Source organism: Geotrypetes seraphini, chromosome 3 (genome assembly GCF_902459505.1).
Source record: "Geotrypetes seraphini chromosome 3, aGeoSer1.1, whole genome shotgun sequence".
Taxonomy (NCBI): domain Eukaryota; kingdom Metazoa; phylum Chordata; class Amphibia; order Gymnophiona; family Dermophiidae; genus Geotrypetes; species Geotrypetes seraphini.
This window is the reverse complement of record NC_047086.1, coordinates 324,672,286-324,687,851: the sequence shown is the minus strand read 5'-3', so window position 1 is coordinate 324,687,851 and position 15,566 is coordinate 324,672,286. Positions and strand designations below refer to the sequence as shown.

Sequence of the window (15,566 nt, the reverse complement as noted above, 5' to 3'; positions counted from 1 at the left end):
ATTGATCATATCAGAGAGTTGTCATAAAGTACATGTCAACAGTCAAGATATATTTTGTTAAGACATTGTTTGTATTTTTAGTTACTGCTGAAGTCTGATAGTAAGAAGTTCCAGTTTATAACAGTGTTGTACCAAGGGCAGGGAAGGGGGTGGTCTGCTCTGGGTGCAGAATGCTCAGGTGTGCTGGAATAGTCACGGGTCTGTGGTCCACTGGTCCCCACCCTCTCTGATGTCAACTTCCTTTTCCAGGGCAGGGAACAGGCAGAGCCAACAGCCATGCAAAAGGGGGTGCTCTGCCTGGCCAGGTATGCCACTGGTTTAAAAACATTCCTGGAGAGTGCATTTTTTTTTTTTTTTTTTGGGGGGGGGATAAGGGGTACCTTAAACATCACAGCCTACTGGGATTTTAGTCTGGCCCTGGCCTGTGCCAAGTTCAACATCAGAACTCTTTCATAATCATCTGGTCCTGGCTACCCATCCCAATGAGCTTAACTGGAACCTTTTGACTCTGCAAGCAGAACCATGATTATGTAAGCAAAATAGGGCTTAGAATATAACATATCACTTTCTTTAGCCTCATCAGCAGCCTTGCTCTTGTATTTCACAAGTCTCATAAGCTTATAAAAGAGAAAAAGCCATGCCGATTCAGATCTGGTTCATTGATCCCAGCATCCTGTCTCTGACAGTGGTAAGTCCAGATCACAAGTATGTAGAAGATCCCAAAAATTAAATCAAATTTCTCCAGTTCACTAGAATGGATACAGTTCTAAATATTTGGCCTTTTCTTTTTTATTTGTTGAATAATTACCAATACTGGACATTTGCAGCGTGAGTCTGAAAGTTTTGGTGACATTTCAGAAAAGTGCTGGGAGCCACAGATACGCTTAAAAAGTAGCCATTTTTTAATGATTTTACTTTTTCTCCCTGAGCCAATATGGTCATAAGTATTTGCAATACTTAATCCTCTGTATCTTTTCACAGTGACTTTTAAAGTATTTATTATGGAAAGACTTAAATTGCAAATTTGAAACAAATTGTAACTCCCAATTTAACCACTAGACATACCAGAACCTACAACTACTTGATTAACCCATCAGTACCAAAAGTCCTTTGTACTCACAAAGCTGATATCTTGAACTTAAATAAACCACACATAAAAACGATCTTACTGTCTCCTGTTGTCTGGCAATAGTGTATAAAACCTACTATAGTTGATCACCTGGGGTCTCCAGTGGAGCCAGATTCACTTTTCAGGATGAGGTCAGTTTCCACCATCTCTTGTTTCAGCTCTCCGATCTCAGAGGCAAGTGTGTCAATGAGCTAGTCAAGAACAAAACCAATCTGATGTTAGTGGAAGAGGCGTGGAACGTGAAACATAGGCTGGGTTAGTCACATTATGAGGAAACAAACAAACCACAAGTCTTTTTTTATCCTGGCTGCTTCTACTTCCTCCAAGGGAAAGAAAGGGGAGGGGAACCAGTTCCAAAAGTATGGCAGTCAGAGAAATAAGAACCTACAATATATACATATTCAAAAGATACCTTTATACACATGTGCGCACATAGATATTATAGCTACCAATTCTGCCTTTTCCCACTGCTTTTCTCCTAATAACAAATGTGTCCTCAAGTGCATTTCTATAGATTTGATTTTATTCTTGCCAATTCTCTTTTTCAAGAATTTTAGAGGACTGATGTATACATATACACATTTTTAACTTCATCAGAAATACAGTTAAGGGCCCTTGGGTGAATCTCTTCATAAATTCCAAGAAAGAAAGAAAGAAAGAAAAATTAGCACACAGGATAAGCACATTTACTGTACCTATTAAACACATTATTTACAAAAGGTTCTACTTCAGGACCACCTAGGAATTTTTATTACATACGAGATCATGTTAAAAAAAAATTATGCCTACATACCCAAAACAGAAATAGCATGTTAATGACCTCAGCTGTCATTATCATGCTAAGTACTATGTTCATGTTAACAAGCTTTGAATTTAATGTACATTATATAGCGTATGGTACTTAAGACCTGCTTCAAGGCCACAGTTAAGTGCTAATGCACTGACCCTCATGAAGGGTTCAGATAATAGCAAACCTATGAGAAAATACATTATTAGGGTTCTTCTCCCTCCCCCTTGTTCATAACATACCATACATTTTCCTCTATACTGCAATTTTCTACTAGGATTCACTGTGGTTTACAACAGATTTAAGATCCTAAATGGATGGATCCCCCAATCCAACAATTACCTTGCTGGTTTTTCTCCTCAATCCTTACAGACCCACCTCTCACACTGCCAGCAGGAAGATCTTCCCTCCTGCCAGCTCCAGCACTGTGAACTGGAGTCTGCTGTGGTAGTGAAGGAGTAGTTTAACTGTTAGAGCAAGCAAGGTGTGAACCAGGAAAGCCAAGGTTTAGATCCCACTGACATTCCCTCAGATCTTAGGCAAGTGACTTAGCCCTCCATTGCCTCAGGTACAAACAGATTGTGAGCCATCAAGGGACAAGAGAAATACCTACTATTACTTCAAGTTCAAGTTTATTAAACTTTGATATACCACTTATCAAATATCTAAGCGGTATACATAAATACAAGACTAATATGCTGCTCGTGCCAGCGAAGTCCGAAAAGTACAGGCGGGAAGAGAGGGTGCATGTGCAGCAATACCCCCAGGTGCCTCCCACCCTTGTTGCATCACTAAAGACATTTCTCTTTCTCGACGCGTTTGACTCCTAATTGTCCTTTTAAGGACTACCCAGTATTTAGAGGGAATCTTAATACCTGTTCCCCTTCCTATTCATCACCTAAACAGACCATTCTGTGCTCTCTACGCTTTTTCCCCCTTCAAACCCCTAAGCAATTCTTCGGGCAATTCCTACCCCCCCCCCCCCTACAACCCTTTTCTCCTGTAACATTCCCTTCATGCATTTGTAATTCGCTGAATGTCCAGCCTTCTCTTGATGTGAACCGCCTAGAAGTCGACTGACTATGGCGGTATAGAAAAATAAAGTTATTATTATTATTAATATTAAAAAAGTAAAAGGAAATTACAATAACCAATGCAGACTAACACAAAAATAGGGAAAAGGGAAGAGAAATACAATAGTCACTAGGAAAGAGACATCAAAAGGGAAACACATTAGGGAAGGAGTTAAAATCCTGCAAGATAGTAGAGGCATAAAACAGTATTAGCAGTCAAATGCATCTCTGAAATCTTAGCGTAACTCAGGTCATAATGTACAGAGCTGATAAATAGTGTTGAGCTCTCATGTGGCAATCTTGCATAAAATCTCATACATGAACTATAGAACCATGGTAATTGTTGGAACCTGCAGGAGCAAATCCTCTTGTTGAGAAATGGAGGGAATATTTGGGGAAAACAAGAATCAAAAAATTAACAACTAAAGGTTACAAAAATCAAAACAAAATCATAATGTAGGAAGCGAGACTGGAAAAATGTCAATTATCTCTTGTGGAAGGAGGAAAACCTCAGATCAGTAATGCTGAGTAGCTCGGGGTTTGGTTTGCACAGTTTAAATTATGCGATATGATAGTAGGAGTTGGAGTATTATGCTGAGTGAATGTGTATTGTGTTGATTGTATTTTCTGGATCATTATTTTTCAGACACTTTATGATTTCTCTGATTCTCTGAGGTATTGCGAAACGAGCTTGTCAGAATCAGAATGAGTCTAAAACAAATTGCCTGACATTATTAAGATAAGTAGTTTTTACACTTTTGATATTATTTATATATTATCTATGCAAGTTTGCACAGCATGATTTTTGCACAGTAATTAAGGGTGGCTGATGATGGCCAGTGATTGAAACTGATGAACACATTAGCTGAATGGCCAGTGGGCTAGCAAATGAAAATGGACACATGATCTGAGGCTTTCCTCTTTCTACAAGAGATAATTGACATATTTTTCCAGTCTCACATCTACAGTTTTTGGGGAATATTTGGGGGCCAGGGAGAGAAGGAAGGACATTTCTGAAGGGACTGGGGTTATTGGATCAGATCAAATGGTTGTTTTTGACACCTTAGCTAGACTGCATATTAATTTTCACTGGTTAGTGCTGGGAACATACTATATGATAACTATGGTACATAAGCTCCAAGGACAGGTTCTGTATATCGGTATACAAAGTTTGATTTAGCACACACTAATATTACTCATAAGAGAAATTACTGAACAAAACCTTGATTTAATAAAGTTGAATCCCCTTTCTCTGGGTGTTATAAGATTCATGTATTCTAAGGGCAGAAAAAAAATGAAGGACTAGTATTTTACTTGTAGGAGGCAAGTTGCTCCAAGTAACACAAAAATCTCATGTCACTGAGAAACACTCTTGGAAATGGCCATGGATTCCCCAAAAAGCAGAGCAGGTTATTTTCACAAAGCAATAATAGGTTTAGATTTAAAAAAACTTTTTTTAAACTGAAAATACAAGACATAACTAAGCTATACTTTGATGTTTCCATTCTCTATGACAAATTTAAATCTCCTATTACAACTTGCTGCAAACAAATAAACAGTTTTCCTTTTTTTTTTGCATTTCATTAATTTTAAAATGATTCCCCAAATTTAAACATAATTCCTCTATCCAAAGTGAAAAATTGTCTTGGGAATGAAGCAAACTACAGGAAATATTATTGTATTATTATAAGCTCCACCTCTATGACTGTAATCAACGGATGCAGAAACTTGAGCTTGCCAACAGATTTCAGCCAGCTACTCCTATGGAAACATTCTGTTCTATAAACAAGCCTTGCTATGCTCTCCTGAATTATCCTAACTAGGAAACAGCAGATCATTAAGTTAGCGCTTGTTCAGTGCTTTCACTGGATATGAAAGTGGCAGTGGCTATTTACCCCTGAATAATACAACCAGTGAGGTCTCTTTCCAAAAAATGGCAAGTGTGTGCTGAACTGCAGCTCTCAATCTATATCTCAATAATACCACAATAAATTCCCCTTACCCCATCATGTACTTTTAACCAAAAATGTACAACCTCGGGGCATGACCACAGAGCTAAAATAGCTCCCATACACAGATCATAAAACGAGGAGGATCTGTAGGTGCAAATCAACATTCACCTGATGACCACACATGGAAACCAAATGAGCTACAAGCCAAATAACTGCCCAATCAGAGTCATCTAATGGATTCCTATAAGTTGGTGGTCTGTGGTCGGGGCCTTCAGGGAATTCAGTGAATTTCCAGCCCTGTCATAACACTGTCAATTGTTTTTTTGGTAAACATTTTGCAGCAGTGTCTCTTAATCATTCGCCCCTCTCTGTCTCTCCATCTACAGCTACAGCTAGAGAATGACACGGTGAACCATTCCTGTGGGTGACCACAGTAAAACTGCAGGAATGGGTAAAATCAATATCTGTTCATCACCGGCATGGGGACAAACCTTTTCACTGCTTCATCGAGTGGTGAAAAGGTTTATCCTCACGGGAAACCCCACCCATCACAGTTCCCCGATATCCCACCATCAAGGGACCAGCAGCTCCAGCCCAGCCTCTCCTTGCTCGTGGGTTCAGTGACTCCAGTCCACCTTCCCCCCACTCATGGGTCTGTCGGCTTCAGCCGGCTTCCCTCCCTGCTGCTGGCACACACTTTGCAGAGCGAGCTGATCTCTACACAGGGCTGCTGGACTGTGACCATGGCCTTCCTTCTGCCAGGCTCCTCCTTATGACGCAACTTCTTTTTTTCACAAAGAAAGGAAGTTGCATCATAAAGAGAAGCCCAGCAGAAGGAATTCCATGAGCATCATTGAGCATGCCTGTGCTTGATGGCCCACTCTGCATGATTTGTGCTAGCGGCGGGGAGGGAGGGAAGTCGTCTGGACCTGCCAGACCCATGAGCTAGTGCTGCCTGATTCGCATCCCGGTCTCTCTTTAAAAACTAATTGCGGCCTGTGGAGGATCACTGGTGCACTTTCCCTCTGCGGCGGTCCCACCCCACCTCTGACCTAATGTCCTGTTTTGGTCTGGGGCGGACCGCCACAAAGGGAAAGTGCACCAGCGATCCTCCACAGGCCGTGATTAGTTTTTAAAGAGAGATCGGGAGACCAGGGGGACGCTGGATGGTGGTGGAGAGAAGGGAGAAGCATGCTGGCCTTTGGGGAGCTCCCTGGTGTAGTAGCTATTATAAGTACATGGAGGAGGGGGATCCAAAGGGAGGGGCATATGTCGGACTGAGGGGGAGGTGAAGGGGAAGAAATAATGGGTCTGAAAATAGAGGAGAGGGAAAGAGATGGTGAACAATGGGATGGAGGGAGGAAAAAGAAAGGGAGAGAAGCTGGACCCAAGGGGTGGTGTGCATGGATGGGGGGGATAGAGATACTGGAAAGGAGGGCAGTTGGGAAGAGAAAAGGAGAGATGATAAACCCTGGGGTGGTGAGGAAGGAGGGAGAGATGCTGGATGAAAGGGTAGTTGAGAAAAGGAGAAATGGTGAATCTGATGGATCTGGGGATGGTGGGATCCATCGCTGCAGCTGCTCTTTCATTCTTCGGGCCGCCGGCAACTTGAATGAAGTAAACACGCTGCCTTCCACGGCTGGAAGATTTCCCTCTGCTACTGCTTCCTGGCCCTGCTTAGGCAGAAAGTAGTAGCAGAGGGAAAGCTTCACTCACGCTGTCAGTGGCCCGAAGAGCGCAAGAGTACTGCCTTATCAGATCCCATGGAGGTGCGGCACAGGGGGGGGAGTGATCATTAGAGAAATACTGGTCTGCAGGGTTGGAGACTAAAAAAAGGAAAGATGTTAGACCTCCAGGAGAGGGAAGGGTTAGGGAAGGGGGAGGATGGATGATGGATTCTTCCTAATGTACATCACTTTTTATTTGTCCATATTAAATTTCATCTGCCATTTGAACACCCAGTCTTCCAATTTCCTAAGGTCCGCCTGCAATTTTTCACAATCTGCATGCGTTTTAACAACTTTGAACAGTTTAGTGTCATCTGAAAATTTAATCATCTCACTCGTCGTTTCAATTTCCAGATCGTTTATAAATAAGTTAAATAGCACCAGTCCCACAAAAGACCCCTGCGGCACTCCACTGTTTACTCTCCTCCATTGAGAAAAATGACCATTTAACCCTACCCTCTGTTTTCTATTAGATAACGAATTCCTAATCCACAACTGAACTTTGCCACCTATCCCATGACACTAATTTTCTCAGGAGCCTCTTGTGAAGAACTTTATCAAAAGCTTTCTGAAAATCTAGGTACACTATATCAACCAGCTCACCTTTATCCAGATGTTTATTCATAACTTCAAAGAAGTCAAGCAAATTTGTGAGGCAAGATCTCCCTCGGCTGAACCCATGCTGACTCCGTCTCATTACATCATGTTTGTCTATGTGTTCCACAATTTTATTTTTTATAATTGTTTCCATCATTTTGCCCGGCACTGAAGTGAGGCTTATCAATCTGTAATTTCCCAGATCTCACTTGGAGCCCTATTTAAAAAATGGCCACCCTCCAATCTTCAGGTACTACAGACAATTTTAGCGACAGATTACAGATCATTAACAGCAGGTCAGTGACAGGTTTCATGTTTGAGTTCTTTTAGTACTCTGGGATGTATCACTTTTTAACTTGTCAATTTTGGCTTAATACATCTTCCAGATTCACTGAGATTTCTTTCAGTTCCTCCGCATCATCATCCTTGAAAATCATTTCCGGTTCAGGTAGATCTCTTACATCTTCTTCCGCAAAGACTGAAGCAAATAATTTATTCAATTTTTCCACTATGGCCTTATTCTCCGAGTGCCCCTTGTGCTCCTTGATCATCCAATGGTCCCACAGATTCCCTCACAGGTTTTCTGCTTCTGATGTACCTTAAAAAAAAAAAAAAAAGAAATCGCTATGAGTTTTTGCCTCTTTTGCAAGTTTCTCTTCATATCCTTTCTTAGCTGTCTTTATCAATGCTTTGCATCTAACTTGCCAGTGCTTGTGTTTTTCTTATTTTCTTCATTTGGATCCTTTTTCCATTCTTTAAGGGATGTTTTCTTGGCTCTAATAGACTCTTTCACTTCTCCTTTTAACCATGCCGGCTCTCTTTTCCTCTTCTTTTCACCTTTGCTGATAAGTGGAATACATCTGGTCTGGGCTTCCATGATGGTATTTTTAAATAACATCCATGCCTAGTTTACAATCCTAATCTTTGCAACCGATCCTTTTAGCTTCTTTTTAAGCATTTTCCTCATTTTATCTTAGTAAACGCTCCTACAATAGATTTCTTCTGCGATGTTACTCTCAGTATCAGCTCAAATTTGATCACGTTATGATCACTGTTTCCCAGTGGACCCAAGTTAACTCCTGTAACAAATCTAAAATAGCACCCCCTCTTCTTGGTTCCCGAACCAGTTGCTTCAATAAGCAGTCATTTATGACATCTAGGAATTTTACCTCCCTAGCACTCCCCGATATAACATTTAACCAGTCAATGTTGGGGTAATTGAATTCAGTTTGCTGGAAGCAAACTCTTTTGAATGACTGTATTATTTTAGAGTTGTAGCACTTTTTGGAGTTTTTGGGGGGGACTATGAAGCCCTTTAACTGAGGCCCCTTTTTTGTCCGAAATATATATATTTTTTGTTTGCTCCTCCTTATTGATGACTCATTGAGTTTGTGCTATCCGGGTAGTCTGTACATAAGGTTTTGCATATATAAAAATTTTGATATATCTGATTGAAGACATATATGCTTTTCTAATTAGTTATAGTAATTCAAATCACCCATTATTATACTGTTGCCCATTTCTCAAGCTTTCCTAATCTCTGAAAACATTTCTTCATCTATCTGCTCATTTTGTCCAGGGGGACGGTAGTATATCCCTACCTTTATATTCCTTCCCTTCACACATGGAATTTCTATCCATAAGGATTCCACACTGCTATCTATGTCATCCAGAATGTTTATTTTATTTGATTCAATTCTCTCTTTAACATATAGCGCAACCCCCCCTCCAATTTGATCTACTCTATCCTTGCGATATAATTTGTACCCAGGTAACAGTGTTCCATTGATTGTTCTCCTTCCACCAGGTCTCCGAGATGCCTATTATATCTATCTCATCATTCAGTGCTATATACTCTAAGGGGCTCATAATCAAAACAGAAATACATCTAAAAATCAGCCTAAATCAGCACTTGGACGATCAGTAACACAAGTCATCCAAGTGCCGATAATCGAACCTGGTTTTAGATGTATCTAAAAATGACTTAGGCCTTCACAGAGCTGCAGTACGCCCAGAGCTAAAAGGGGCATTTCAGGAAGAGTATCGAGAGCGGAATTTGGCCGGGACGTGGGTCACCCTAGACTTAATCGTACTGCATGCATAACCGAAAGTTTTACAACACTGCCTAGACGGAACGTGGACGTTGTGACTTAGGCCATCTAAAATCAGGTCTAAGTCCACAGAAAGTATCCAAAGCGACCAGATAAGCACTGCAGATACAAAGTACAGACCCACACACACTGCCCCAGTGATCACTGATTCCCCCCCCCATAAAAATTGTAATAACAATTTTACATATTTGCCTCCAGAACATCAGCACCTGGCATAGGAAAGCCTAGTAGAGCTGCACAGAGGTGGCTTATGTGGTCTTAGGGGTGGGTTAGTGAACCATGGAGAGAAGGACCCAGGCCCATAAGCCACTCTAATCACTGCATTCATGGTGAAACATGTGCACCCCCGAAAAAAAAATCCAAACCCTTTTGTACTGCCATATAAGTGGCACCTGCAGCCATAAGAGCTATTGGGGTGGTAGACTTGTGTGTCTAGTCGGTTCTGGGGGGTGTTTTGGGGGCTCACCATGGCCTATAAGGTTGTTGTAGTGAGATGTGTATGCGACACCCTTTTTGTGAAGTTCACAGCAGTGCCCTGTAATGTACCCCACTACTCTGGTGCAATGTTTAGGTGTCCAGTCCATCACTTTGCTGACCCTGCCCACGTCCAAAAGGTCTTTTACTAGGCATTTTTGACTTGGTCGAATTTTTGATCGAAAATGGGGTATAAAGATGGATGACTTAGCTGTCTGGACGATCAGACGGCTGGACGTACAGTTAGATGATTTTCGAAAACAAAAAATATGTTGGATGCATTTTTCGAACATGGACCTTTTCCCACGTCCAACTTTGGGCGACTAGCGACTTAGACCCAAAACAGACTTAGGCATATCTTTTGATTATGCCCCTCTAACTCTCCTATTTTATTTTTTAGGCTTCTAGCATTTGTATACAGACACTTCAAATTGTGTATTTTCCTTGCAACTACAGGCTGCTGAGAAGACAGGGAAAATTTGAGTCTTTTACTCTGCCTTCCTGTTAAACCCTTCTGGCTTTCTTTCACCATTATTGGAACCTCTCTATCGGGACTCCCTAAATATCATTCTATCATTTGCTCCTATATGATGTACTGAATTCAATCCTTGGACTTTTGTGATGCCAAATTAACCCCTCCCTTTTACAAAACCATGCAAGAGGTTTTTAACACCGGCCGGCGACTCTGCGCTGCTCCAATGCTCATAGGAAATCTATGACTGTTGGAGCAGCACAGAGAATTCAGTGCACTGGCTGGCGCTAAAAACCTCTTGTGCAGTTTTGTAAAAGGGGAGTGGGTAAACTAGGTAACTTTCCAATCAAAGCACTAGATACCACTTGAAGAACATGTATAAGAAGATATGATATGCAGATCTGCCTATGTACAATCCAATAAAGGATCACTGTTGGAAACTGCTTAGAACAAATAATTTTCAAAAACGTCCCCGCGGTTTGCCAGCTAACCCAAAAGAACCAAATGCCATTGCTCTTATTATACTCCCCAACAACCAAAACAAAAACCATACCGCAGAAAAAAAAAAAAAAAAAAAGTACTCTTCGCGAAAAACATTGAATAACACAACAGGACGGGGCCTGTGCCAGTCTGGAGGTCTAAAAGAAAGAAAATTAGCAGGTAAGAACCTAATTTCTCCTTCTTTATCGTCCCTCCAGACCAGCACAGAACGGATGGGATATACCAAAGCAGTACACATCATGGGTGGAACCCCCGAAGAGCCAATACAAGAACATGCTCACTGAACACCACATCTCAATGTGCCTGAACATCCACACAGTAGTGACGAACAAAAAGAATGGAGAGAAGACTAAACCACCGCTTTACAGATATCCTCCGGAGACACAAGAGAAAACATAGAAACATAGAAACATAGAAACATAGAAGGTGACGGCAGATAAGGGCCAAGGCCCATCAAGTCTGCCCACATCAATGACCCTCCCCTACCTCTCTTTGCGAAGAGATCCCACCTTTCGATCCCATTTAGCCTTAAAATCAGGCACACTGCTGGCCTCAATCACCTGCATCGGAAGACCATTCCATCGATCCACCACCCTCTCGGTGAAGAAGTATTTCCTGGTGTCGCCATGTAATGTCCCTCCCCTGATTTTCCATGGATGCCCTCGTGTTGACGTGGGTTCCTTGAAGAAGAAGATATCCTCCCCCACCTCGATACGGCGCGTGAGGTACTTGAATGTCTCGATCATGTCCCCCCTCTCCCTGCGTTCCTCAAGGGAGTAGAGCTGCAGTTTATTCAGCCGTTCCTCATACGGGAGATCCCTGAGCCCCGTGACCATCCGTGTGGCCATTCGCTGGACCGACTCTAGTCTCAGCACATCTTTGCGGTAATGTGGTCTCCAGAATTGTACACAGTATTCCAGATGGGGTCTCACCATTGACCTATATAATGGCATTATGACTTCGGGCTTACGGCTAACGAAACTCCTTCGTATGCAACCCATGATTTGTCTGGCTTTAGATGAAGCTTTCTCCACCTGAGTTGCAGTCTTCATGTCCTCACTGATGATTATCCCTAAGTCTCGTTCCGCTACAGTTCTCTCTAGGATCTCACCATTAAGAGTGTAAGTCTTACATGGATTTCTGTTGCCTAGGTGCATGACCTTGCATTTTTTGGCATTGAAGTTTAGTTGCCAGGTCCTGGACCAATTCTCCAGTAGGAGGAGGTCGTGTGCCATACTATCGGTCTTGGATTTGTTGTCAGGTCCTGTTGTGTTCTTGTCCACTATATTGCATAATTTGGCATCATCGGCGAATAACGTTAATTTACCCTGAAGCCCTTCAGCCAAGTCCCTTATGAAGATGTTGAACAAGATTGGGCCCAAGACCGAGCCCTGCGGCACTCCACTTAACACCTCTGTCGTTTCGGAGGGGGAGCCATTCACCACCACCCTCTGAAGTCTACCTCCTAGCCAGTCCCCCACCCATGTAGTCAAGGTATCTCCCAAACCTATAGAGCTCATCTTGCTCAACAACCTGCGGTGTGGTACGCTATCGAATGCTTTGCTGAAATCCAAGTACACGACATCCAGGGACTCCCCAATATCCAGCTTCCTCGTCACCCAGTCAAAGAAGCTGATCAGGTTGGATTGACAGGACCTCCCCTTTGTAAACCCATGTTGACGGGGATCTCGCAGATTCCCCTCGTTAAGGACCGCATCCAATTGGTGTTTGATTAGAGTTTCCATTAGTTTGCTTACTATTGATGTGAGACTCACTGGTCTGTACACTCAGTCCAAGAGGCTGCCTGACCCCGAGTGGAATGAGCTCTGAGAAAATCCAGAACAGGCTTCTCCTGAAGAAGGTACGCTGAAGCGACAGCCTCCTTGATCTAGTGCGGAATCGTAGCTCTAGATGCACCATTCCCCTTATGAGGGCCAGCGAGAAGAACAAAAAGACGATTCGACTTTTGGAACCCCTGGGTCCGCTGAACGTAAGTGCGAATGATCCTACAGACATCCAATTTGTGTAATTGCCTCTTCTCCAAAGAGCTCTCCCAACTACCCAAGACCGGAAGGGCAACGGATTGCTTGGCATGAAAAGGAGAAACGACCTTCGGAAGAAAGGAGGGGACATCATCAGTGATGCTGCAGAGGGAATGCCCCGGCAGGCGAAGGTGGCAAAGCAGCCTGTTTAGAGTGCTGCCGACGCTGCTCTGTGGAGGGAGGTATGTAGGTCTCACGATCGAAGGGTCGGCGGGGTTCGAACAGGAGGGAGAGAAGGAAAGATGGGTCAGCAGGGGTTCGGCTGCGTGGCAGGGGTAGAGACATGGGGAGGGGGCAGGGGAAAGTGTAGCTGCCAGCGAATCTAGGGACTAGAGCTTATTTTGGGGGTAGAGCTTATATTAAGACCTACCCCGAAAATCATGCTAGGGCTTATTTTCAGGATAGGTCTTATTTTCGGGGAAACACATTAGATCCCAGATTTTACGCTGCTTATCCAAAGAACAAGCACTGGATTTCCCCAAGCTACCTCAATAACGGCCTATGGATTTCTCTTTTAGGAATTTATCCAAACCTTTTTTAAACCCCGCTAAGCTAACTGATTTCATCACATTCTCCAGAAACGTATTCCAGAGTTTAATTGCAAGTTGTGTGAAGAAATATTTTCTCTGGTTTATTTTAAATCTACTACTTAGTAACTTCATCTCATGACCCCCTAGTCCTACTATTTTTGGAAAGAGTAAACAATGACTCATATCTACCCTTTCCACTCCACTCAGTATTTTATAAACCTCTTTATCATATCACCCCTGAGCCGTCTCTATCATCCTATCTCTTATCATTTTTGTTGCCCTTCTCTAATTCCACTATATCTTTTTTGAGATATGGCAACCAGAATTGCACACAGTATTCAAGGTGCGGCCATACCATAGACCGATACAAGGGCATCATTATAACACTTTCATCTTTGTTTTCCATTCTTTTCCTGGTAATTCCTCACATTCTATTTGCTTTCTTAGCTGCAACTGCATATTGAGCTGAGGGTTTTTAACACATCCTCAACAATGACACCTAGATCCTTTTCCTGGCAGTGACTCCTAACATAGGCCTAGATTCACTAACCTGCCCAATCGTGCCCGATCCGCGGCAGACCAACTGATCCACAACAGGTCAGCAAGCAAATGGGGCGATCGGAGGAATGCCCCACACGGATCACTAGTGAGCGATCCTGAAGCATACACAGACCATCTTCTTTGCCTGTAGATGGACTGCGCATGCTTAGCAGAGCTGCAAAACCGCCACTGTTGAGCTGCCCGAGCATGCGATTGGGGGGGGGGCCCTCGAGCAGAGCAGGAAGGATTTCTGAAACTTTTCGGAAGCCTGTTTACTCTCCCATGGCCCAGGCTAGCCTGCCTTTCCCCGCATTGCAAGCCCGTGGCTTTAACCCGCGGGTTTAAAGCGTGGCTGCACTACGGGGAAGAGCAGGCTAACCTGGGGCACGGGAGAGTAAAACCGCATTTCTGTCCCAAATTCCGGTGGCTGATTTGCTTTTTCTCCTGCGAGCCCATGCTGCCCAGACTCTCCTGCTGCCCCAATTGCTCTCTACTGCCCTTCCCCATGAATAGTGGCAGCATTTTACAGAGGAAGGGCAGAAATAACAAGAAAGAAAACAATCTTCGGCTCTGCATCAAGAGAATGAGCAGTTTACTGTGTAAAAGCATCTTCCTACTCAGCATGGAGAGGAGACCAGATAAAAGTTTTTTTATGTGCAGGACAGTGGAAAGGACGTGAGCAGTCGCTTGTTTTGGGATCAGCTAGCCCAGTCGGTATTCCTCATTTTCTTTAGTGAATTGCTGCCTACATTTGCATGCCGTTCCCCATCATTTGCATGCATGGGTCAGAATCAGATCAGAGGTTGATCGGCCACGAGGTTAGTGAATCGGGTCAGGGTCATAAAGGGGTTGCAAACCGATTGGTAAGCTTTGTGAATCTAGCCCATAGAACCTTGCATCACATAGCTATAGTTCAGGGTCCTCTTTCCCACATGAATTACTTTGCACTTGCTCACATTAAATGTCATCTGCCATTTTGATGCGCAGTCTCACAAGGTCCTCTTGCAATTTTTAACAATCCTCTTTCACCACCATGTCCAACAATTCTCCCTCCTTTCTTATGTGCACCATCTCTCTTTCCCTCCTGCTCAACACTCCCATGTCTAACTATTCTTCCTTTCTCTTCCCTGCCTCACCAGCATCTTTCCCTCCCTTCCCACCCCCTATGTCCCAAGTTCTCTTCTCCTGCCAACCCCCTTCCCCCATCTGCTGGCATGCTCACCTGCCCATGCAGTATTTGTTCTTACTTATGGGGGTTTGGCATCAACAGATTGGCAGCAGCCGTAGTTTTTAGTTTGGTGTGTATGTATTGCTTTACTAATATGTAATGTGAATGTCATTTAATATTAACTAGTATTGTCATTATTTATTCATTTTAACACTCCATTGCCCCAGGTACATTAGTCAGATTGTGAGCCCATGAGGATAGGCAGGGAAAAATACTTGAGAACCTGAATATTATGTATGTTAACCTGCAACCCATTCTGAGCTCTTTGGGAAGAACAGGATAGAAAATGAATAAATAAAATTTATTGTTTTACTGATATTTAATATGAGAATTAAGTTTTTAACCTTTTTTATTTGGTCCAAGTATGATTTTATGACTGTACTAAAAATTTGTATGTGTGTTT

The 15,566-nt window shown here is 42.9% G+C and overlaps 1 protein-coding gene across 4 annotated transcripts in view; it reads right to left on the bottom strand.

Moving 5' to 3' along the window:
• Nucleotides 1-15,566, bottom strand: part of RIN2 (Ras and Rab interactor 2) — a 188,349-nt gene that overhangs the window by 124,983 nt on the left and 47,800 nt on the right. For 2 of the 4 annotated variants that reach the window (XM_033939684.1, XM_033939685.1), the window contains one exon: nt 1,220-1,320. In XM_033939684.1, the coding sequence (XP_033795575.1) occupies nt 1,220-1,320 (101 nt within the window). Of the gene's footprint in view, nt 1-1,219; nt 1,321-7,271; nt 7,291-15,566 lie in introns of those variants that run through there. The other 2 variants (XM_033939686.1, XM_033939687.1) reach the window with 2 other exon arrangements.